General features: G+C 40.8%; 2 protein-coding genes across 3 annotated transcripts in view; both read right to left on the bottom strand.

Moving 5' to 3' along the window:
• The window catches only part of pard3aa (par-3 family cell polarity regulator alpha, a), a 281,887-nt gene extending 261,043 nt beyond the window's left edge, over window positions 1-20,844 (bottom strand). For both annotated transcript variants that reach the window (XM_076290387.1, XM_076290388.1), the window contains exon 1: window positions 20,496-20,844. In XM_076290387.1, coding sequence (XP_076146502.1) covers window positions 20,496-20,615 — 120 coding nt within the window. In that variant the 5' untranslated portion in view covers window positions 20,616-20,844. The remainder of the gene's footprint in view (window positions 1-20,495) is intronic.
• Window positions 20,845-22,045: 1,201 nt separating this feature from the next.
• Window positions 22,046-24,093, bottom strand: part of cul2 (cullin 2) — a 30,039-nt gene continuing 27,991 nt past the window's right edge. The window contains exon 21 of the mRNA XM_076290386.1: window positions 22,046-22,834. Coding sequence (XP_076146501.1) covers window positions 22,703-22,834 — 132 coding nt within the window. The 3' untranslated portion in view covers window positions 22,046-22,702. The remainder of the gene's footprint in view (window positions 22,835-24,093) is intronic.

Below are 24,093 nucleotides of genomic sequence, written 5' to 3'. Positions count from 1 at the left end.
ACCTAGAAAGACGCAGACATCATGGAGCTACTGCATGTCCACGAGGGCAGAGAGAGTTGTGATAGAACACATGAAGGGACTGGCAAGACACGTGGATGTACAACCGCATGGCAAGGCCAAAGGAATTCAAAAGACCAAATCATCCTAGAAGGCGCTGAAAAGGCAGCCTACAACAACGTCGTTGACGACAATAACAGGAGTATTTAATAAATTGTTAGCCAACACGGTCGGTTTTCTGTTCATTGATAGCCTTCTCATGACCTCACTGCTGAGCCCGATATTTGTTGAGAATGAATATGCCTAGAGAAAATGAAAACTAAGAAAACCCAACTTTGTTCCAAGCTCCTTATGTAAATGCAATAGACACATGGGGAGAGGATGCTTTTGGAAAAATAAACCATCAAAAACAAACCACTTCACTGTTATGTTAGTATTTTGTTTGTTGTTTAAAAACGTTGTATGGCGGCCCCCCACGGTTTAATTAATACCGCCACGGTATCAGAATCAGGGCAGGCGCACATTTGCTTTTTAAATAATCCTGCGATGTTTCCTCCCCTGCTGGCTGCCGCTCACATTGCAATTTAACAATAGCCTAAGTAGCTTAAACTAGTCAGAGGTTATTATGGCCCGTCCAGTTTCAGTTCACATATTATATATTGTATTGATGTAGCCTATTTAAAGCATTAAACTTTCTTCTCAGTGTTTCCTCTTCATTTAGCGGTGCCACTGCTTCAGAATTAGGGGAAACGCAAAATATTGTCCGGAAGCATAGTAGGCTAAACGCCCTTCGCTGGCTGCTGAAAATTGTAGTTTATGAATAAACAGCAATGCTAATCCGAGGTACCTGTCTAGTTTTATTCCATAATTATATTGTTTTTATAGACGTTAGTGGCAAGAGCTTCCATGTGCTACGCATGTTTGTCAACATTGCAAAAACTAAAATTTGGAAAGGTGTAGCACAGGCCAAGGAAAACCCATTAATTTCTGAAGCTGATCGTATAAAGTATTTCCCATATCGTAGTCTATAGGCCTAAGCTCGCTCGCAACAATAGCAAAAATGAAACTGAGAGGATATCTCCGCTGTACATTAGATGCGCACTCAATCGCGAATCGACGCAGTAAAAAAGCAACGACTGCTGGTAGTAACGAAGGTAAATTTCAAAACATTTAGTATGCACTCGCAGTGATGGCCTAGTAGGCCTATTGTGAATCGCGGACTATAAAGTAAAGGAGATTTGCACCAAATAAAGGCAGTGTTGTGGGTTGTGTTTTTACAACGTCGGCACAAAGCTTAATTTCTGTCATAAACGAAGTAAGCGTTTCTCCATTGTCAACGTGACTACCAGTATATTCAAGCGTTCAAGTGACAATGTGGTTTAATGCATGGATTAACCTGACGTGAGTCAGACAGAAGATGGGCCTGTCTTAGTTCCTGAATCCTGTCCCTCTCAAGTCACGTTAGGCTAAATGGTGTGATTAGCAACTAGAATTTAAAAAAACATCCCGCGAGTGACACCCGACTGTTTTTTATAGGCCTACTAACCTTTTTTTCTTGGGGGGGGGGGGGGGCGCTGCCGCCACTGTTAAAAAAAAATCTAGCGGAAACACTGCTGCTACATAACGTTGAAAACAGATAAATGTGTTTATTTGAAGCACACATACAAATACTGTAGGTCAGCTTCAAGTATGTGCACTTACGTGACTACTTAATGCATGCATTTTGTAAACAAAAACAGCAGCTGTGACAGCGGCCGCATATATTCTGCGTCATATCTCGCCTCTGAGAGCCTCCACCTGAGAGCCCCCGCCCCTCACTCAACAACCACACTGAGATTCTGTAATGTGCGTGTATGTCGTTCACACATAGGTCCACAGTGTTTTCCACAGAATTGAATTCTATTTGTGGTGGTAGGTTTGCAGAATTAACTTGAATGCAACAAATTAGCGCAGCGTGGTTATGATGCTAACCAGATTTAAGCACAATGTAGTACAACCTGGAAAATCATTGTGTGGTGGTCAATTTTGATATTGTGGTGGGCCGCCACAAATAAGTCAATGTATGGGAAACACTGGGTCCATATAAGGTCAGTATAAGGTCTGCAGGTTAGCATCATATCTGAATCACCCGAAGGGTAGGACCTCCGTTTGACAAATCTCTGCATATACTCCGGAGGTTATATCTGAAAGCCCTTGCTCAGATCCAGTTCAGCAACACTGTATAAAGACATGTTCTGGCCTGAGTTAATGTGCAAATTTGTGTTGATTTCCCAAGGGAAGCACATGTTTCACAGAACTATGTGGTCTTCTTGCAAATGCTCATTTTTGAAAGAGGCAAACCATGTTCTGGTACACAGATCACTTCACAAAGTATCATAAAACAGCTATAGAAGGAAAGATGACATAGATTGCTTGATCTGCAAACAACAAAATCAAAGGAACCAACACAATTCAAACCAATCGAAGACTTCTATTAATCAAAAACCTACAGCTAACAAACACTTGGTAAGTTCAGGTGAGTCAAGGAAGTGCTGCTATTTAGTGGAAAAAAGTGTTGGTAAGAAAAGCTTCACCTCAGCAACCACATCTATCTATAAATTACAAGGAACGTGTGTATGTATGTGTGTGTGTGTGTGTGTCTGTGAGTCGCATATCTGTCAAACCGTTTGATTTCACTGTGGATAAACAAAGTAAAGCACATTACTGGTGTGGCAGTACTCTGGGACTACTATGTGCTATGCACTACAGACTATTGTGTAGAATAAACTGCTGAAACATATACCAACTCAAATTGTAGACTTACTATAAACTTATTTCACCACCTGAAGCAAGCCATAATGTTCTATATCAAAAATCGATACCCACTATTGAAAATCAGGGAGTTTCCCCAATTCAGGATTTTAGCTTATGTTTAGTTTACATATTCATTTATTGGTCTATATGGTCATTATTCATAGCAAACTACTCTGATTAGATAGACAGAGGAAAGACAGATAGGTAGAGACGTAGAGACAGACAGATAGACAGATAGAGATAGACAGACAGACAGACAGACAGACAGATAGAGATAGACAGATAGACAGATAGACAGATAGACAGATAGACAGATAGACAGATAGACAGATAGATAGATAGATAGATAGATAGATAGATATTTTTCCATGTAACCCAACCCTACAGTACACAAACAGCTCATGTAGGAAGCTGTGGAGCCTGTGTCTGCCCACAACATCTGAGGTCGGAAAGTTCGGTCTGGAATTGTTCCGTTGTGGAGCAACTATGCCTGAACCAGAGCTGTTCAGACCAATCAAATTGGGCTTAGTACGATGATGGGGTGTTGTACAAGATATTTACAGTGCAATAACTTTAAAAAATGACCAGTAAACAATGTTAAAGCATTTGTGAAGAGGAAGGATGGTTTGGGTGTTCTTCCTACAGCTCACGTCACAATAAGCTATTCCATAGCTCCCATTGTTTAGGTCTATCCAATTGAGTGCAGAGGCATTTCACCCCTGTATCAGTTGAAACACGCCCCATAATCACGTCCCAATGGAGCAGTATCTGACTCAAAATTCTGACTAGAATTGAGTATGACGACGTGAGGCTACAGGCTGAGGCTGACACCAATACGGTATGTTATTGAGAGGGAGTTTCTCCTTCCAGGGCACACTTCCAGGGTCTTCATCCACACTTCAGCTGTAACCTAATCTCTGACTTTGAAATTTGATGTGAGCACTGAAGATGGCTCCTGATATCCAACTACAAGGAAAACAAGAGCATACTCCAGCAAACAGCCCACTAACTTGACTCAAAAACTGGGATCATGCATTCAGGACATTAGTCACCACCTCTAGCCTACACACACATCTGCACAAGTGCTACTGGTTGAATCTGCAAAATGCAAAAGATTGTGAATTTGTGACATTTAATATTTTATCTTCAGAAACAAGGAATGTACTGTATTGAATGTCCATGGGGTCAAATTAAGAATGGTCTAAAGCCTTGAAACATGTTCTTGTATGTTCTACATTCAATACTGCCTAATCCCAAAAGGAAGCTAAGAACAAGGACAACCTAACCTATACCAACCCAACATGTGCTCTCCAAGATAAATTACAGACCTCAGTGGCCTTAACAGAGGTAGCCAATGTGAGAGAAAACCGGTTATGGACTTAGGCTGAACTGAAAAACTGAACCTTCCAGTCTCTCTCTCTCTCTCTCTCTCTCTCTCTCTCTCTCTCTCTCTCTCTCTCTCTCTCCAGAGGGTGTGTTTTCATGCATGCTCCCCATGCTAGCAGGTCTGGGCTAGTTCTCACACAAATGAGGGAACTGACAGTCCTTTCATGTTGATAAAGCAACAGTATTGGTCGTGAGAACATTTGCCAGCCACAACATTCTACTCACTCACCCTTACACCATCACTGCAACACAACACCACACTCATATTTGTCACATACATTTTTTCAAAGTACATGTAGTGAAATGCTCAGTTTGTATATTGATGTAGATATAAATAAACAAAGGAAACAAACAGAAAATAGAAGTGTTGATAAGTGTTACTAAGTATGTGTGAATATCAAATATGTATGATTATGTGATGCAAACTGATGAGCATGACTAAGTGCATTGAGGTTTTATCATCATGTCATATGCTCCAGGTACATCCAGCATGCAGTAACCTAGCCTGACACCACTGGCCTAGCTCCTCTTATCTAACGCGGAAGTAGACGGCAAATAAGCTGAATACAAAAAGTTGGCATGTTCCTTTAAGCATGACACCATATCGGATTAAAACCTGACCAATCATGCACCAACTATTCTTTCTAATTCTATCACACACTCACCTATTCTTAAACCAAATAACCACCTAAGGAGCAGTGGAAAATTAAATCATATCTACTTGCATTCCCTATTTACTAATGGGGAGTCTCAAGCCTTACAGTCAGCTATAAATTCCTCAGGATCTGCCATTTATTCGGGAGGAATAACAGACACATTTGCACAGACTTGTCGTTATGTCACAACTTGCCTCTTGTGAAACCTGCTAAAAGTAAAGTCCGTCAAATCATGATTAGGATATTGACAACATATTCCTCTATATATTTTTTGTGGGAACTTCTGATGCAGTAGTAACCACATTTGAGCCCAGTTCCAAACAAGGCTTTGAATTTGAAGTGCAAATTAATTGTACCTCGGGCAAACATGTACAGTATTAGAACGTGTGCGCACATAGATTCGAATATGATCCGAAATGAGTACTCAAGCTGATTGCGCCATTGGGATAAATAGCCTATACATAGCATAGCATTGTTACATGTTACAAAAAACAAATGTAAAAAATAATACATTCAAGTACATAACAAATGAATATTTCAAACTAAAAAACTGAATGCATAAACAAATAAATCACTGGGCAGTGGGAGAGAGACCACATGAGAGAACAGTTGAAGATGGCATGGTTCATATTATGGAGACAGTGCAAGCAGTGCGATTGAGTATCAGCGTTCATCCAGCAGCACAAATCCCTAACATGTTGAGTTCTAAATCCCTTCTTCTTGTTCCAAAAGATCAGCTTAGAAATGTTCCACTGAGCGGTCATCAATACTAATGCCCAGAGAGATATGCACGCACGCACGCACGCACGCACGCACGCACGCACGCACACAGAAAAAAGTTAGCCTACTAAACAACACACTTACAAGTGTGGCATATTACTTTTTTCATGATATTCACAAGGAATTATTACTGACGAGAAACAGTTTCTCTGTGTAATTTCTAAGTAGTCACCCCTGCCTGGCTGCTGACTGAATTCTGTGTCATAGAAAAAAACATGGAAACAGAGCTTAATACAAATCATAATGCTAATACTTGCCAAGTGAAAGAGCATTATCACTTTAAAACCAGAAAGGCTGACTGCCCAACAAGGCTACTTATACCTTCATGTTAGCCATTTCAACAACAGAGCACTCAGAGAAATGAGAAATGAATAGCTCTGTCCATTTAAACTTGACATCCAGTGAAGCATATGGTACCTTACCCACAGATGAAGAGACACAGGCAGACTGGGACAAGAAAGGGAGGGAAGAAATCAATGTGTGCGTTAATGGCCAGCTTGTGTTTCAACTCTGGATGAAATGGAATGCAGGTGAATTGACTGGTCAGTGAAAGGTTATTAAGGTCAATTCTAAAATAGTGGACAGTGGTGTGATAAATCTAGCCAGGAAACTTTAACACTCAGGTAGGACAGAAGCTGATCTCAGGGTGTGCACATTCAGCATAATCCCACAAATCAAATCAAAATCCATTCTGGTCCAATACTGGCATCAAAACATCCTAATATGAGCAAATCAAATACTGATGAAGTGATCCGATCTTGATTCTGACAGATTACTTTTTGATTATCTAAACACCAAACAAGAATCTTTCTTTTGAACACAACATTCCATTTATTTGAAAATGTTTCTGTCCCTATACTGGATAAAGACAACAACCCACACAAGCCTGAAAACCCATACAAGTCCAAAGTATTTGACAACCAATTGCCACTGCCAATGATCAATGCCCCAAACTGCCACTGTGATGTACCCTGACGTAGACATACTCAAATCTAGTTTCTGTTTTCTGGTTATTGCGCTGTCAATATCTTGTACAACAGATGTGATAGCGAAATCTAAATGTCTACCTTTTAGCAACAGTGTTTTTGTTAGGAAGAACCGGGAAGAAAGAATGAATTAATTAAATGCCACATACATCGTACCATACTGAAAGCTAATATTTTGTCACTAGCAACCTACATCTGTCCTTTGTCAAACACAGCATTCAGCTCTGAACAAAACCGTTCAGGAGTTCTGGTCAAAGGCAGCCGTGGCCTACTGGTTAGCGCTTCGGACTTGTAACCAGAGGGTTACAAGTTCGAACCCCGACCAGTAGGCACTGCTGAAGTGCCCTTGAGCAAGGCACCTAACCCCTCACTGCTCCCCGAGCACTGCTGTAGCAGGCAGCTCACTGCGTCGGGATTAGTGTGTGCTTCACCTCACTGTGTGTTCACTGTGTGCTGAGTGTGTTTCACTAATTCACGGATTGGGATAAATGCAGAGACCAAATTTCCCTCACAGGATCAAAAGAGTATATATACTTATACTGGTCCGAGCCGTGACTCCGAACAGCTCTGGTTTGGGCATAGTTGCTCCACAAAGCAACATATTGGCGTCCATTCCACCACAGATTCCACGCATACTTTTTGCAAAGAAGACTAAATAAAAAAATAAAAATTCTGTTTACAGTGAGAACACACATGACCATCAAATGCTTATTAGTAGGCTACATTCTAGACTCACTCTACAGATGCATCACACAGCCTTCCACTCCCATCCTCTTGTGATGGCTTGTGTATCTTTAGGTTGAACATGGTGACAGGAATACTCACACTTTACTTCCGCTCACAGCCACAGTCTATAGGTCCTTAGACAATCTGACACAACTCATGGTTACAGCTAAGGTTAGGGTTGGATTTCGTTAAGGTGATGATCAGTATTTGTTTAACAACAATTTCACACACTGTGGGCGGGTGAGTGTTACCCGCCCGGGATACTAACTCTGTCACTGCATTAGATTAAGTGAGAACTCAATTTGAACAACACCACAGTTGTCTCAATGAACATGACTGACATTGGATTGTATTTGATGCCACTACAGTGCTGTTGCCACCTCTATGCTGTAAAATAGGTGACAATGTTTAATTCACATAAAGTGCATAGACACAAGATGAAAATATCAGAAGTACTACTTCAGCAGAAGAATTCCTTCAGGCACAGACTGCAATAAATTTTGCAGCTGGCAAATCTGATTATTTGTGAATATGTATGGTTTGCCAGAAGTGATGTACTTAAACAAACAAAGGCAGTATGTAAAACCTATGGTTAAACAGTTGAAGCAGCATGACAAACAGTTGCAATGAAAAAGGACCACAGGCATCAGTATGATGAATGTACAGTACAGCAAAAAAGGCCAGCAGAGATAGTGCTTGTTTTGAGTAAGCAAATTACTATTTCCGAATCATGTTAAGCCTATAATAATCATCTATCAGCCTATATAGAGAATTCTGAACTGAAGCTTGACTTTCAAAACTTATGCCAAGACGTTCAGTGCCAGAAAAAATCACAATTAGATATTTTTCCCAAGACGTTCAGCCCTAGAAAATGGAGTTTAAAGTTGTTGTAGCTTCAACTAGCAATCAGCACAGGTGAGCGATCTCATCAATTTGTAGGATGACTTTAGAAGGAAAGCGCAATCTGTTTGTAGGGTGACTTTACAAGGAAAGACGGCAGATCACAGCACACTCAATAACAGACTCCTGTTACAAAGTCTTCCTTTCCATATATTACACTTTCAGTGAGCTGAACTGCACTGCAGTTGACACTGCACTGAGAATCCCCACCCATTAGGGAGACTGAACGTGTTAAAACACCACTCAACACAGAATGCATCTGCTTTAACACATCCTCTTCATAGTAGTACACCTCACAGTTTCAGCTGAGGAGATCTATCAAACTCAAGACTACACTGTATTTAATCCACCGATTGACCTAAGAAAACAATGGCCAGTGATCAATTCCATTACTTATTCCTGAAATACCATATTTTGCCATATGTTAACTCCGAGATTCATGCTCAGTTGAATTCCGTTAAATTAAATTCCAGAGAGGTGCAAACTGAAATACAAATCTAACATCTGTGATCTAAATTTGGCTCTTAAGCAACTAACCCCTTGGCTCTTTAGTCTTGCAGATCACCCTGACAACAAACAAGAGGCTAAAATTCTGCACGATTCTGGATTGGTATGGCAGAAACACAAGCTAGAGCCTATTTATGGATGATAACGAGTTCAAACTTTCGCTTGGGAGCCAAATTATGTTAATCTGAGGAGTTTTGAGCTAAACCGTTGGCTTGTAGCTTGTACTAGTGGGCAAGGAGCCACGTCAAAATAAATTGCTATTTTCAAACCACTGACAAGGCTCAAAATAGCCTTATACCTCGGTGGTAGTGTGGAGAGGGTCCCTACACACAAACACAAGGCATAAATCTGTAAAACAACAGCCTGGGGAAAGAAATCTGCCTTCACAGCCCCATGGTCATTTAAATTTAGTTTGAAGGTGTCTAAGAAAGTTTACCCCAAGGAAATGAAGAAGCCAAAGGGGAATGATAAAATCAAAACATTTCATTTGAAGGCATTTGTTTTGACATGAGTTGTGACAAATTGATCAAACAAGATCTTAGGGAGAGGGCTTATCATTATTATCATTCATTACTATCAGTATTATTGTTGTTGTTGCTATTATTATTATTAAGTATCTGTTAAGTATCAGTATGGTGGTTGTGGTGCTCCCTGGTTGCATGCAACACTGAGAGGTTTGGGTACTGTAGAAATTAAGTCCCTAACAAATAGCAAGGAATTTAAAATATTCTCCTGCATATAACTGAAAGGATTTAAAGAATATCCACTTGACAATTACCTGGACCTGACAGGACATCATTACATTGTAGGATCTTTTGCCTCATTGCAAACACCTTTCGCATCGCTGATCAACCTGGGCTTTGGAATTCAGACACATAAAAGGCAATACATGGAGATTCCCTCCAGCAACTGAGGACCTGATTGACAGGTATAAAATGCATAAAAGCTGCTTGTTTACACACAAACAGAACCACATCATAGAGTGCACCTAAGAGATCAAGGCCAGAGAGTGAGCATGACGTGTGGCCTAGCCTGAGGTAATTTCTTAGATAAGGACATAGAAATTGGCTAATGCCAGTCTTCCTTCTTGGCTTATGATTGGTAGATCAGGAACTTCAGCAGCAGCGACTGCAGGAGAATCAGTAACATGCCTCTCCGGTCTACACTCCAGTCAACGCACAATTTAAGCTATTCAACAATGTAAGACTAAAAACAAACAGTACTTATATGCATTCATTCTTAGGTGTGTAGGCTTTCAAAAAAACTGTTTTCACCGCCATTTTATTCTGCAGACTACAGTGCAAATCTCAATAACTTTTTGTCTAATGGCATCAATTTTTTTCAATGAGAAGTGTGCTATAAGCAAGACTTCTAATTCTGTGAGACCGCATAAGTCACCTCCCCCTTTAGCTTCCCTTGCCACAGCAACCACAGTTAACACACCCAAATCGAGCACCCTTTGGATCAACAGGTCTCCGTGCCCTGCCTTCATTGGTGACAGCCAGGTAAAAACTCATGTATGCTCTAAGCCATTGTTTCTCAAAGTGGGGTCCGGGGACCCCCAGGGATCCACAGCACATTGTCAGTTTTCTACAAAATATAAAATTGTCTTATATGGCGAAAAATGCTACAGTATCAGTATTTGCCCAATTGATCTGCTGATACGTTACATCAATATGTTAAAACACTTTACTATTAATTAACCGCTAACAAAATTAAAGTTATGTGAAGCAAACACTATGTGTTCAACACAATAGGCCTACATTTGACAAAAAACAACAATCCTTTAAAAATAATCCCACATACTGTCAATGTTTGCTACCATGACTATTGTGGTATTAGCACTCTGTTTTTAAAATACAACCCCAAAACAGAAAAAGTTGTGTAAAATGTAAATAAAAACAGAATGTCACAATATACAAGTCTTGTAAATCCATATTTAGCAGTAAAAGGACATAGACAACATATCAAATGTTGAAAATGAAACTTTGGACTATTTCATGGAAAGTATATGTTAATTATGAATTTGATGCCAGCAACATGTTTCAAAAAGAGTTGGGATGGGAGCATGTTTACCACTGTACTGCTTCACCTCTTCATTTAACACAATTCTGTAAATGTTTAGGAACTAAGGAGACAAGTTGCTAGAGTTTTGAGAATGAAATGCTGTCCCATTACACCCCGATATAGGATTTCAGTTGCTCAACAGTATGGGGTATTCTTAGTTATGTTTTTCATTCCATTATGCACCTAATTTGACAAATCTGGACTGCAGACAGGCCACCTTAGCACCTGGACTCTTCCTCTATGGAGAAACACTATTTAAATATGTGCAGAATTCATTTTGGCATTGTTTTCCTGAAATATTCAAGGTCGTCCCTGGAAGACATTACCTGGACGGCAGTATATGTTGCTCAAAACCTGTATACATTATTCGGAATTGATTTTGCTTTGCCAAATGTGCAAGATGCCCATGCTGTAGGCACTAATGCTCCTCCACACCGTCATAGATGTTGGGTTTCGAACTGAGCGCTATAACAAGTTGGATAGGTGGAATACTTGGATAGGCCCTCACCTCTTTAGCCCAAATGAGTCCATGATTTCCAAAAAGAATGGCAAACTTTGATTGGTCTAACCACAGGACCCTTTTCCACGTCACCTCAGTCCATTTTAATCAAGCTCAGGCCCAGATAAGAGGGTGGTATTTTCAGTATCATGTCCGTATCAATTTTTGCTGTTACAATTTTGGCTGCAGTTTTTGAATTGAGTATCAAACTGGACACATAGACAATGGTTATCAGAGGTTTTCCTGTGGCCATACAATGACAGGTCTGGAAACAGGTCTGGTGTTGATGCAGTGCCATCTGAGGTCCAAAAGACCACGGCCATCCAATGTGTTTTTCAGCTCTTTCCCTTGTTTGCAAAGATTTCTCTGGATTCTCTGAATGTTTTAATAATAGTATGTGATGAACTCCCTAAATACGTCACAATTTCATGTGAAGAAGCATTAAAATGACATTGTTTCATCATTTGTGCACAAAGGTTTACACAGAGGGATGAATACCCCTACATCTTTAGTTCTAAGAGACCCTGCCTCTCTGGGATACTCTTTTTCAAACCCAATCGTAATGCCAGTTACCCTAATTAGTTGTGAAACATTCTTCCTTTTGTTTTCTTTATCATTACACAACTTTTCCAGCATTTTGTTACCCCCGTCCCAACTTTTTCTGAAACATGTTGCTGGTATCAAATTCAAAATTAACATATATTTTCCATGAAATAGTAAAATGTGTCATTTTCAATACTTGATATGTTGTCTGTGTCCTTTTTGCAACTAAATATGAGTTTAAGAGATTTGCAGTTTACATTCTGTTTTTATTCACATTTTACACAACGTCCCAACTTTTTCTGTTTTGGGGTTGTACATATAACATAAGCATCTAACAGAAAAAAAGGCTATACAGCTACATGATTAAATTAAGTTTTATGTGAGAAGTTATGAGAATTTTCCACTCCATGAGGGGTCCCCAGCCCACAAAAGTTTGAGAACCCCTGCTCTAAGGGCTTCTACATACTCGACGCACCCGACCGGTAGCGCGACACCGTGACGTCAAAATGACGTAGATCTTGCTGGCGCGCCAGGATTTTAGCCAGGTAGCGCGAGGTAGCGCACCACTAATTATTTTTCAGACGAGCGCGACAAAGCAGAAACAGGAAGATGGACTACAGCCACAGCACAATTCATCACTGTTTAGAAATTACACCACTATTCACCACCTTCAATGGGTCAAACAGGTACAATACCCCCCACTATTGTCTTGCCAATATAATAACATCATTAGATTGTAGATGTTTGTACTGTGGTTTTGGTTTTACAACCGCTACATCCCTAATCCACAGGGACCCATTTTATCTCCAATTCTACTTCACTCCTAGTGTCTCTCCCTTTTGTTATTACAAGGATTTGGATTCCAGTGGCAACAGAATTGACACTGCACTGCAGCAAATGTGTGAAAACTAAGTAAGGGATACCGGCTGCTGAGGTGTCCTGTTATACGGAATTAATGGACAAGGGCGAGAGGCAAAGAACTCCCCAACGCGCAGCGGAGGATACCTCGAAGGCCGCTCATCACCCGGTTGCCACTATAGGCAATAGTCATGCCTTTATAGCACGCAAAGGAAACACGCGGTTTCGTTTAAAAAGAAGCCGACTTGTTATACAACTTTCTTTGGCCCTATAACAGCGATAGCATGGACAGTTAGCTTGTTTACAGTTGATTCCATTGTTGCGAAGCCTGCTTCCAGGCTCAACCGTCGTCCTACTATGGTTGTTATAGTTACCATTTATACTGTAAGCATTGATACAGTGATTCAACTTTTTTTTTTACCAGATCTACTTCATAGGTGTCCTGTTATTTAGAATTAATAGCCACCACACCAGCTAATCAGAAAAGAGTATTTCTTCTCTCCAGGTGATAAACACTAATAACATATCAACTCTGTAATACATTGGTCAGTTATTGTGTGGGCTAAACCATTCCATGACAAATCAAATAAAATTGTTGCTGCACTCTCTCAGTTTTTGTTCAAACCTTGTTATCATGAATGGGTCCCAAGACCAAAGCCTTTAAAATATTTATATTCAAATCCTTTGTCCACATATTAAAACTTGATCAAACATTGCAAAACAGAGGGTTTATCATTAGTATCATTCTTATTACTATCAGTATTATTGTTGTTGTTGCTATTATTATTATTAAGTATCTGTTAAGTATCAGTATGGTGGTTGTGGTGCTCCCTGGTTGCATGCAGGTTAGGTTAAGAACACAAGATGCTCTTGATTTTCCATATGGCCCTCCACATTGGGGGTATTATAACCTTGATATTCGACCCATTTTGAATCAATGACTAAATTTTCTTTAATATTACATTACTGTTGTGCCAATATTTGAGGTGTCCACAAATAATGAATTCAAACAATTAAAATGGTAATGTGGGTTATATTATAATCATAATCATCATCAGACAATATGTGGAAGTAGCTCAGTAGCTCATTTGATGTACAAAGTTCCAATGTAGTCCGGTGGACAGCCCATAGAGCCCCATTGTGGACTCGGAAATGTTGAGTACACCAAAGTTTTATGATGGAAATGTATAGTATGGGTTCCCAGCATGGAGAAACTGCCGGATGCTAATTTGCATATGTTGGGCAATTTGTGTAATTGAGCTAATTAGCATAAATTAGCATAATCACCTATATTGATCATATTATAAGAGCTGCTTGGCCAAAATCGATATACAGTAGGGCTGTAACGATACACCAACCTAACAATTCGATTCGTATCACAATTTTTGACCCACGGTTTTATACGAACCTCGATTTTTTTGGAGGGGTCGGGCTAGACATTTCAATAGCCTACCTTAGAACACCAGAGGATTACAATATAATATATCTGTATTATTTTTATATCCTGATATTAAAAGAGAGAATACGGAATGTCTGATATTTATGACAGCACACTTTATGCAGATTAGCCTATAGCTTAGGCCTACTAATTCTATTACAACTCTACCACATTCAGCTGTCTGGTTGAAGCCTGGAAATATTGTACACAAAGAAGCATAGTTGGCTAGCTTATCATAGTCTACTGATTGGACTGTTAAGTTTCCTCATGTGTGTTTAAGGTAATACTCTTCTCGTAGGGACAAGCCCTTTTGGGAAACATTGGTATTGAGATGATCACTCAACTTGAATGCAAGAGCTTTAACAAATATGTGCAGCATGCTAATGATGCTAAGCAGATTTAATAGTGTAATGATTGATGAGACAGCGTTGTCTAATCAAAAGCTTTATTAAAAGGTCGGGAGCAGGGACATCGGCACAGAACATAGCACACGCCAGGGAAGTCAAGAACACTCGCACCTTACACACAAAGGGTTGGACGCAGCCGCACCATACAGGCACAAGCACACATAATAACAACCTCAAAGTTCTCCCAGAATCCCCAGCGCAAAACATTGTGGGAATCTCAAGCACAGTCCAGCACGCTGACGTTACACAGCTCCCCCAACAAGCCATTGCCGTCCTCGGCACATTCAGTCCAGCAAAGTCTCTGGCACTGCCACACAGCAGGTGGGGTGCACACACCGCAAGAGCCCTACTCACCCAGGGGAACCACAACCACCAGCAGCCCAATGCGGGTAGTGCTGGCAGTCACCTGGCCTGTCGCCGCTCGTCCCCAGCTCCCTTCAGAGAACGCCCTCAGGTCGCACTTTCGCAGTGTGCACCACCACAACGTTCCTCCAACACCTGGCGGGGCCTAGCCTCCACTGGCACAGACTCCCCACCACTGAACACCATAACTGGCACCGCACCTCCAACGCTCTGCTCCGTCGTCTCGCCAGTCGAGGCAGCAGACTCCAGCCCCATCGTAGCCGGACCACGCTGCGCAATCGGGCTACAGCTACCGACGTTGGCGTCCCTCCTCTGCTGCCTCCTCGCATAGCGGTCCTCCGCTGCTCCCAGCCGCTCCACTCCGCCACGGTCGCGCCAAGACGTAGACCTTCTCTCTGGCTCGTGCCATCGGGTTTCACACAACAAACTTTTTTCCCCCTTATTTTTCTAAAGAGCGCCGTCAAACAGGCCAACAAGAACAGGCACCCGCACAGCATGGTGCCTCCCACACGCACCCAAAGGCTTAGAGTTCCGTTTTTCAGAGGGCCCTTCCGCCGGAGCTGCCCAACCGCCGTGCCTCAACATATGCAAATTAGCATCCGGCAGTTTCTGCATGCTGGGGACCCATACTATATATTTCTATCATAAAACTTTGGTGTACTCAACATTTCCGGGTTCACCTTTCTGTCAACTAGACTAATGTTGCACTATTGATAAATAGTACACATAGGTATAACAATGGTATTAACAATGTGTGCTTATCTGTGACACTGAACAGCTAAATGCCATTTCACAACATGTTTTACTACAGTATCACTACGTATGTGACAAATAAAATACTTAAATCCTTTGGCACTTGTACAATGAATGATCATAAATTGATCTGGTCCCACATAACTTTTCATGTTCCTACTAGCTAGCTACCCCACATACCATTTTTGGTCAGATGTAAATCTGCAATCACAACTTGCTTAACTCTTAATATAATTGTGTTCATACTTGTACTTTGTTTGTTTCCGGCTATTCTCAATGCTTGCAGTAAATCAACGAGCATTGAGAATAGCCGGATGGCTGAAACGTCTGCTCTTGCTCTATTAAAACTAGTTGCTCCTTTTTTTTTCAGAGTGCAAACCACTTACAGCTTCGTCTTTACATTATTGGCTCTAACACACCTGGACTTAAAAACTTTGAGCGCATCATTTGAGCGCAACAATAGTGCTCTGCCTTTTACAGTCTAGGCTACTCACAGGATGGGCAGCTAGCGGATCGTGAGGAGATGTTTGCTGAATGTGACCAAAAGATGTTATGGCTGACTGCACTTTTAAAGGAACTCGCCAGCTTTTTTGGAAGAGTAACTTATTTGCTGCCTACCCCAGAGTTAAATAAGAAGACACATACTCTTCTCTTCTGCGCAATAACCCAGTCTGAAACTGTTAGCCTAGCTTAGCATAATTCACTAGAAGTAAGGCAACATAGCTGGCAAAACCTTTCTTTTAGTAAACTCTGTGTACACAAACACTGTTCTCAATGCTCAAGTTCATGTGTAGAGACACTGATGATACTTCGATCAAAGTTTCGTGTTGTGTCGAGCCTTCTTAGTGTTTTAAAAATAGCGATTTTGACGCAATCATGTATCAAAATAGTAGTGCCCCTACGATTCCCCTTCAAAAGTAGCCTAGAAATCTAGACGCCCCCCTATTTGCTGCCAAGGCTAGTCTAGCAACTCTCCGTTGGCTTGTGAGCTCCAGAAATCGAAACTCAATCAGGCCAATGAAATCGTGTAGAGTCGTTAGGTGGGCTTAACATAATGATTGATGGCAGAGTTGCAACGGTTTGGCTTGAATTCCCTGCTACTTGAAAACAAATAAGATGGATGTTGCTGTTGGCGAACAGTGTGACATGAGTTAAGCTTTTATTAAGTTGGCAAACGTTTGAACTAGCCAACTAGCTCTGCTGGTGGGAAACGCATGGGACTCATAGCGCTGCCGCTGTCCTATTGCGTGCAGAGGGAATTTGAAAGACAACTGATTAACCCCCCACTCGGACTGAGCACTGCGAACGGTGAGTGCCCAGACCCTACATTTAAGGCTACTTCAAAAGGCCATTTGACCCGAAAACGACAACACGGATAAGCTTAAAAGTGGCGCTTTGGACGTAATTATGCTTTTAAGCGAGAGTTTGACTCGGGTACCTTCACAAAAATGTATTTTGGCTAAAGTTATGCTTTAATGAAGGCACCCAAAGCACTTTACAGTGAAGGGGAAACCTCACTAACCACCACCAATGTGTAGCAACCACCTGGGTGATGCCACCAGAACGCTCACCACACACCAGCTTGAGGTAGAGAGTGAGGGAATGAACAAATGAGCCAATTAGACTGTGGGATGTTAGGGAGCCAGATCGAGACAGGTTGGATATTTAACCAGGACACTAAGGATCTTTGCAATAAGTGCCACGGGATCTTTAATGACCACAATGAGTCAAGACCTCGGTTTAATGCCTCATCAGATGGACGGCATCTCTTACAGTACAGTGTTCCCGTCACTGCACAGGGGCACTGGGATTGATTCCTGGCCAGAGGGAACAATGGCACCTACTAGCCATCCACCAACACCACTTCCAGCAGCAACTTACCAAGGAGGCTTGTCATCCAAGAAGTAACCATGGCCACACCTGCTTAGCTTCAGTACTTTCAGCAGAGACAGAGTATCCGTTAATTTGGCAAGACCAGTGGTGATAGGTGTTAGAGGCTTTGTAGCAAAGTCAGCCCCAAGACTTTTGTTGGATTTTGGATTTCGAGGACAGTCACTGTAAAATTGTTATCTGAGACAAACCAAAGGCTATGGTTGCGGCACTCACAGGCTACTTAAGGTCATGTTATGACCTGAATTGACACAAAGGTATGTGAAATCTTGTCGCTATGTTTCTGGACTGATACTTGTTGATATCTCGGTTGGTAACATGTCCCAACCCATCATGAGTGTGTAGGGGGGTGGCTCCGCGACGCCAGACACCATGTAGAACCTTAACTATGGAGGTATTGTGGGCCTAATTCAACGTAACATTGATGAATGAAGGTGCCTGCTTGATAAACCCAGTGAAATGCTCACTAAGGCTGTTCTATTTTGATTATTTGGTTAGACATTCAGGCTATTGGTAGCGCATGTTGTGCCACGAATGAGTGCATTTACAGATCCTGAGTACAATGTGCTGCCCGAGTCCAGAAGAGGATTGTATTCCACACAACGTGGCCAATGTCACACTGACTTCAATCAGAGAAACATAATGCAGAAATACTTTTCATGCCCAGATATATTATTATTTGAAAAAAAAAAGCCAGTAATGTACAGCAGCCCCCATCTAATCTAAACTGTGTGTTGTGGAATGCTATGTGTTGTGCATGCTAAGAGTAAACATGCTGGGCTTACACACAGAAGCAGATATCACCTTCAATAATCAGAAAGGGTGTGTGTAGGGGGGGGCATAGGTGTCTTGTAAGGGGCTACTTATAAAGAGCTAGCTTTCTCCATCACTGTGTCACTGCTCACTATCATAAAAAGGGCTAATTCAGCCTCTCTACCATGTTCTCCAAGACAAAGCACTGATTCAGCAGGGCTTGCCATAAGCCCTCTCCAGTGCTGGTGGAGTCTGTAGAGGAATAGAGAAGGCTTGGCATACTGTAAGCTCAAAACTACACTCGGCCTTAATCAATGGAGCAGCCGCCGACATTCTGCTGAGGCATGGAAAACGACCATGCTTGGCCACAAGAGACTGTGTTTAATGTTTGCACTGGAGAATCTGTCTTGTGTTTGTGTGTGTGTGTGTGTGTGTGTGTGTATGCCCTTGTATCATAATAAATTACATTATTTCCAGAGGTTCAGCTAAAAAATTAAAAAAATAAAAAAATACTATGAAGCATATTCAGCCAGAAGTCATGGAGTAAGAGTGGGGCAAAGGCATGTGTGACTCAATCAACTCATTACAAATTCAAAAATATGTTTCAGGCAAAATAGTGCACAATTCACAATGTATACTTGAACAACATGCGTACATACAATGTTTCTGGACTCCCTGACAAGACACTGGTTTTAGTTTTAGCAAAATGTCAAAAAACTAAAAACGGCCTACAGATATCCACTAATAATTACCCTGACAAACACACAGGAAGTCTCTGAACATTCTCAGAAACTATAGGCTACTTGCTATAACTTATCAGACTGACTATTTGGACTAATATTTTCATATCCAAGGAAATATCAAAGGTTTCATTCTGACCTGGCTATTAGTCTGATCATTAAAGAATAAAAAAGATTTGTCAGACAACAACAAGCCAACTGCAAGTGGCCAAATGGGAAAACCTCAAAATGTAATATCTCTGGCACACATGCACACGCAATATTAGTATTTAGCCTTGTGTAAAGAAAAACTATGGCTGCTCTGGTTCGCCAAACTATTCCAGGCCTGTAAAATTGTAGACCATGACATGATACTGATAGGCCTACTAATTTACAAGAAGATTCAGTTGAGAAACACAAGCAAACCTTCAAACTCAAGATTTCCAATGAAGTCAGGACAACAAATGCAGCCCAACAAACACACAAAATTCAAATTTGCTAACAGGTTAGTGTGGATTCACCCAGGCTAACAAATAGGTGAACACTGAAATTATGTGAAGAGAAAACTGGAAAGCAGACATGGATCTCAGCTCTAAATCCCAACTTTATCCTAAAAAAATAGCTTCACCCTAACGTCTAAATAACTTAACCAAATCAGCTGTGATAATTACATTAAAAAGCAAACATGTAAAACTATTCAATATGGACAATGCCTACTCCACAATTGTTTTCATTAAGTTTATACTTTTTTTCTGAGCCACGCGTCTATCAGTGACAGCTCGGATTCAGAATAATGATTAGAGCAATTAATTGACTATGTCGACCTCTGAGCTTAATTATTAGACGTCATTGGTGTCAACTGTAACAAATTTCCTTCCAAAAATGGATTGATAATAAGAACTAAATGAATGGGTAGGGGTCTATTTTGCCAGCTAGGCCTACTTTGTCAGAAACAATCAAAAATAAACATGAATTCCTATCTGACGTGGGCCTACTTACCTTTTCCTTCCACTGAACTGATTATCATCTAAAACAGCGCGGCAATGAGACGCTGACAATAGACCATCTGCAGGTACACGTTACCACGGCCAGTAGCATTACAAAACTAAAATCTAAAACTGCCCCAATATTGAAGCAGTAACAACATATGATGGGCTACAAGGACTAGGAAGCCAGAATTTTAATGCAGCTTGGTAAAGTAGTACTTGCTACTAACTGTTGAGAGCAGTTCATTACGATTAAGTTTAGCTAGCAAGGTAATCCAAATAATCTGGAACACATCGAAATGCATTGAGGTATCATCGTTCATCACATTAAACAAAATGTAATTATCCGATTTCTGGCTATACTTTAAAAGCTCTAAGAATTCCCCTTCTCTTCTCTTTTCTTCTCCCAGAAAGCGCCATGTTGTGCAAACCGCGACGCAGTTCGTACTGAGATTCAACATCGAGTAAACCACATCGACACAACTTACCTTGGCAATTGCTTTCTTATATCGCATTACTGCTTGCTCGATGAGACTGTGCACTTTGATATTCCCATTGCCACAAGGAACGACCACCCTGGTCCTTCCAAAACACACGGTGACTTTCATAGTTCCTGATATTCCCTCTGATTCCAATGAAAGCGCTCGTTCTGTTGCTACTTTGGGAAGAGCTATTTGTCATCAGTTCTCTTTGGCGATATAAAAATAGTATCCAAGATACACAAGGTGTAGGAAAATCATCTTTTCTCCATGGCAAAGGTACTCACGTACGCATTTCTGACCACCTGTTCAGTGTTTCTACGAGAGAGTAGAGGAGTCGTCTGGTCTGTTCCTACGCCTAAACGTGGGGTTGGGCTTGGGACTCCCCTCTCTGGTGAAAGCGAGGAGTAGTCGAGTCTAGGTTGGGCTATTCACTCCAAAGTTAGCAGGCAACCAGACCTACGGACCGCAACAAAATACATTGTATCGACTTAAATATTACTTAATTATAGGCTATTTCATTAAAAGTTTCATACAAGCACATATTTTTAAGACAACTAGAATTGTGTATTATTATTGAACGCTAATTCAACAAATCATCACTTTGATGTCCAATAAAATAAAGAAATTGAGGACATGGTAGGCCTAGTGTTCAGCCATGTAACAGTGGAGCCACCACGTTACGGTTACATTAACAGCTACTTGCCAACTGATGTGAAGAAACTTGCAACGTAATGCATCCAGCAGAATGGTTCTGGTTAGGATGTCAAGGATATTCAAGGCACCCCCTAGTGGTTACTAACCCACACATATAAAACTTCACATCATGGTTTTAATGTTGTAGGATTCTTTTAGCGTCTCTTCATTCGATTTGAGATATACTACTGAATACCGTCTTACTGAATACCGTCTTCCACCTGTTCTACACATTGCATACATTCCAATGGAAATCAGAAATACTTGCACACACCTGCTACATTTTAGCCATTTCTCATATTGGTTCCACTTGCATTACACAACTATTTTAGTAACTGTTAGAGAAGGGGAAATGTAGCATATAAAAATGGAGATTTGTCAATTGACTTTACATAGGAGTTCTATTTTTTGTTTTTTCAATCTCGCTGGATCTGCATACTGTATGTGATACAGTGCTCCCCCCTCAGTAAAGAACATAATGAATTTCAGGATTTGCAGAGAGCATTATTTGTTTCACCACTTCATACATGAGATTACTGTAGCCTGTATTTTCAGCAATTACATGTATTAGCTGGTGGTGAGAAATTAAAGATAAGAAAAAGGGCAGCAACCCAGATGCTCCAGTTTTTTTTTCCAATATGGTAAAGCTCTCTTATTCCAAAAGAATATTTTGAATAAGATGGAACTTGAAAAGCTTGTTGAACCCTCCTTTAACTTTTCAACAGTCCCGTCCAAATCGCCTTCCCAGCATCATCTGGCAAATGACAAAAGTCCCAGAATTTCTTGGTGCACATTTTCATAGTCCTAGGTTACAAGTTACAATGGCAGACCATTACACGTTGCTCTCTAAAGAGACAAGTAGGTAACATTGGCTGTTTTCTTTATTTATTGACAAGCAGCAGGATCATGTCTGTCACCTCATTTTTTAATGTCTTTACATTTTGAAGTAAATACAGTTATCAGTATGCCGGTTTTATTACAATAGTTTTTTTTTTCTTACTTTGATACATTAAAAAACACACAACAACTGCAAACGTGAGAAAAAAAGCATGGTTGTTTTTCTTCCTTTAAATTTTTTTTTTGTTTTGTAATTTCTTATGTCTTGCTTCATACATCTTATATCTGGAACGCATCTCAATTTTCATTCTGTCTTTTGCGTTCTTATTTTTTCAGTTATGCTTCTGAGAAATGGTTTATCAGCATTTGCGCTCCAGTAGCTATAGGCATTTCTCATTGACGCACGTGGCGTGGCACTGGTGATGTTGTAAACAGCATAAAGAAGGGTGAGGCTGGGGTGGGGCAGGAGAGTGATGGAGTGGGGTGTTGGGGGCATCTGGTGGCTGCCTGGCAACTCCATGGCCAATTTCCAAAATGAAGTAACAGTCCAGACGCTTCCTCCAAAATCAGGTCATAGCCATGGCAGTCGCTGCCGACAGAAAAGAAACTGATAATAATGGTCTATTTTTGTTAGATTTTGTTTCGTTCCGCTTTTGCATTTGTTGCTTTCTCTTTTGTGCGTGTTATGCGACATAGCTGTACTCGTCGGCTGAGCTCTGGCTCCGCTCGATGTACTGCTTGTCGATCAGGACCTCAATGCACTTCTTGATCATGCTGATACTGGGGTTGAACCGGGCTTTGGACTGGTTAATCACCTACAAAGAAAAAAAAAACACGTGGACACTGACAAACAAGTAGCTCTTGAAATTACATCTTAGTGACCTTGAGCAGAAGAACTTGGTACTTGTAGTGCTCCTACATAGATAAGAGAGCTACATATTCATAGAACATAGGCTTTTAGCCGAAAGTACTACTTTCCTTTCTCAGCCCTGTGATGCCCCTCTTGTGGCCCTACTCTTACAATGTCTTCTCTTGGCCCTCGACTCTGACCATGTCTTTTTTTCATTACAGAGAGAAATAGTAAGCACACAAAATGTGAATCATGAAAAGGATTCGTTGTAGCAACCATTGCCTCTGCAGACAGACACGGATAGGCAGAGATGAGGGCTAGATGAGGCTGACTGATGCACTGAAAGAAAGTGTTAGATACCTGTTGACATGTGGTCAGAAGTAAATCATGTGATCACTTGAGAAAAGAGAAAAGCATGCCTCCTAAACACACAACTGAATGTGTGTAAGTCTATGTGTATTAGGGCTGCTCGATTATGGCAGAAATCATTATCACGATTATGTTGTTCGATTTTAAGGTCACGATTATTAAACATGATTACTCAGTGATTTTGGAACTCATCCATTTTCAAAACATTTTACACTTTTAAATTTAATTTTAAATACAATCCAACCGAAAAATATACATGCAGAAAGATAATGCACACCACACTCAAGGGAGAGCATTGTTATGAAACTATGTTGTTTTCATAATCGTTGTAAGTCATAATCATGATTAATTCGATTAATTGTCCATCCTAATGTGTATGTATAAAAATAAATCATTATGTCTTTACTGATGTTTACACTGCAGTGAGTTTAAAGTGTTGTGTTTTTATTTAGATGTATTAAGACTAGTAAAACCAGACTCATTCACTTTGTGAAAAGAGTCTGGCCTCTAATGATTGGGAAACATTTCCATCTAAAGCATTGTAACGGGCGCAGAGACTTTGCCTTCACTTTGAAATCATTGATCTAATCCAGCGGTGGAAACTACGGCCCGCCACGCACTTTAATCCGGCCCGCTGAGCATTTAATTAGGTTATCATAGGCTGCTCGCTACTCACGTCGCTGATTGGCCCGTCACAATTTGTGGCCAAGGGAAGCACTAGCGAATTGTCGTCTACCAGACTAGTCAGTATCTCACTGAAAGGAGATTCTAGGTGGGCGTGGCCAGGCTATTAAGTGCTTGCACAGAAGCTAGAAACTAAATGGTCTCAGTCATGTGCTGTCTATACACATTACA

Source organism: Alosa pseudoharengus, unplaced genomic scaffold (genome assembly GCF_046254945.1).
Source record: "Alosa pseudoharengus isolate Yale_2024_CS ecotype anadromous, Long Island Sound unplaced genomic scaffold, YU_APseudo_1.1 YU_APseudo_1.1_scf_18, whole genome shotgun sequence".
In the NCBI taxonomy this organism is placed as follows: Eukaryota; Metazoa; Chordata; class Actinopteri; order Clupeiformes; family Clupeidae; genus Alosa; species Alosa pseudoharengus.
This window is presented reverse-complemented; position numbering and strand designations above follow the sequence as displayed.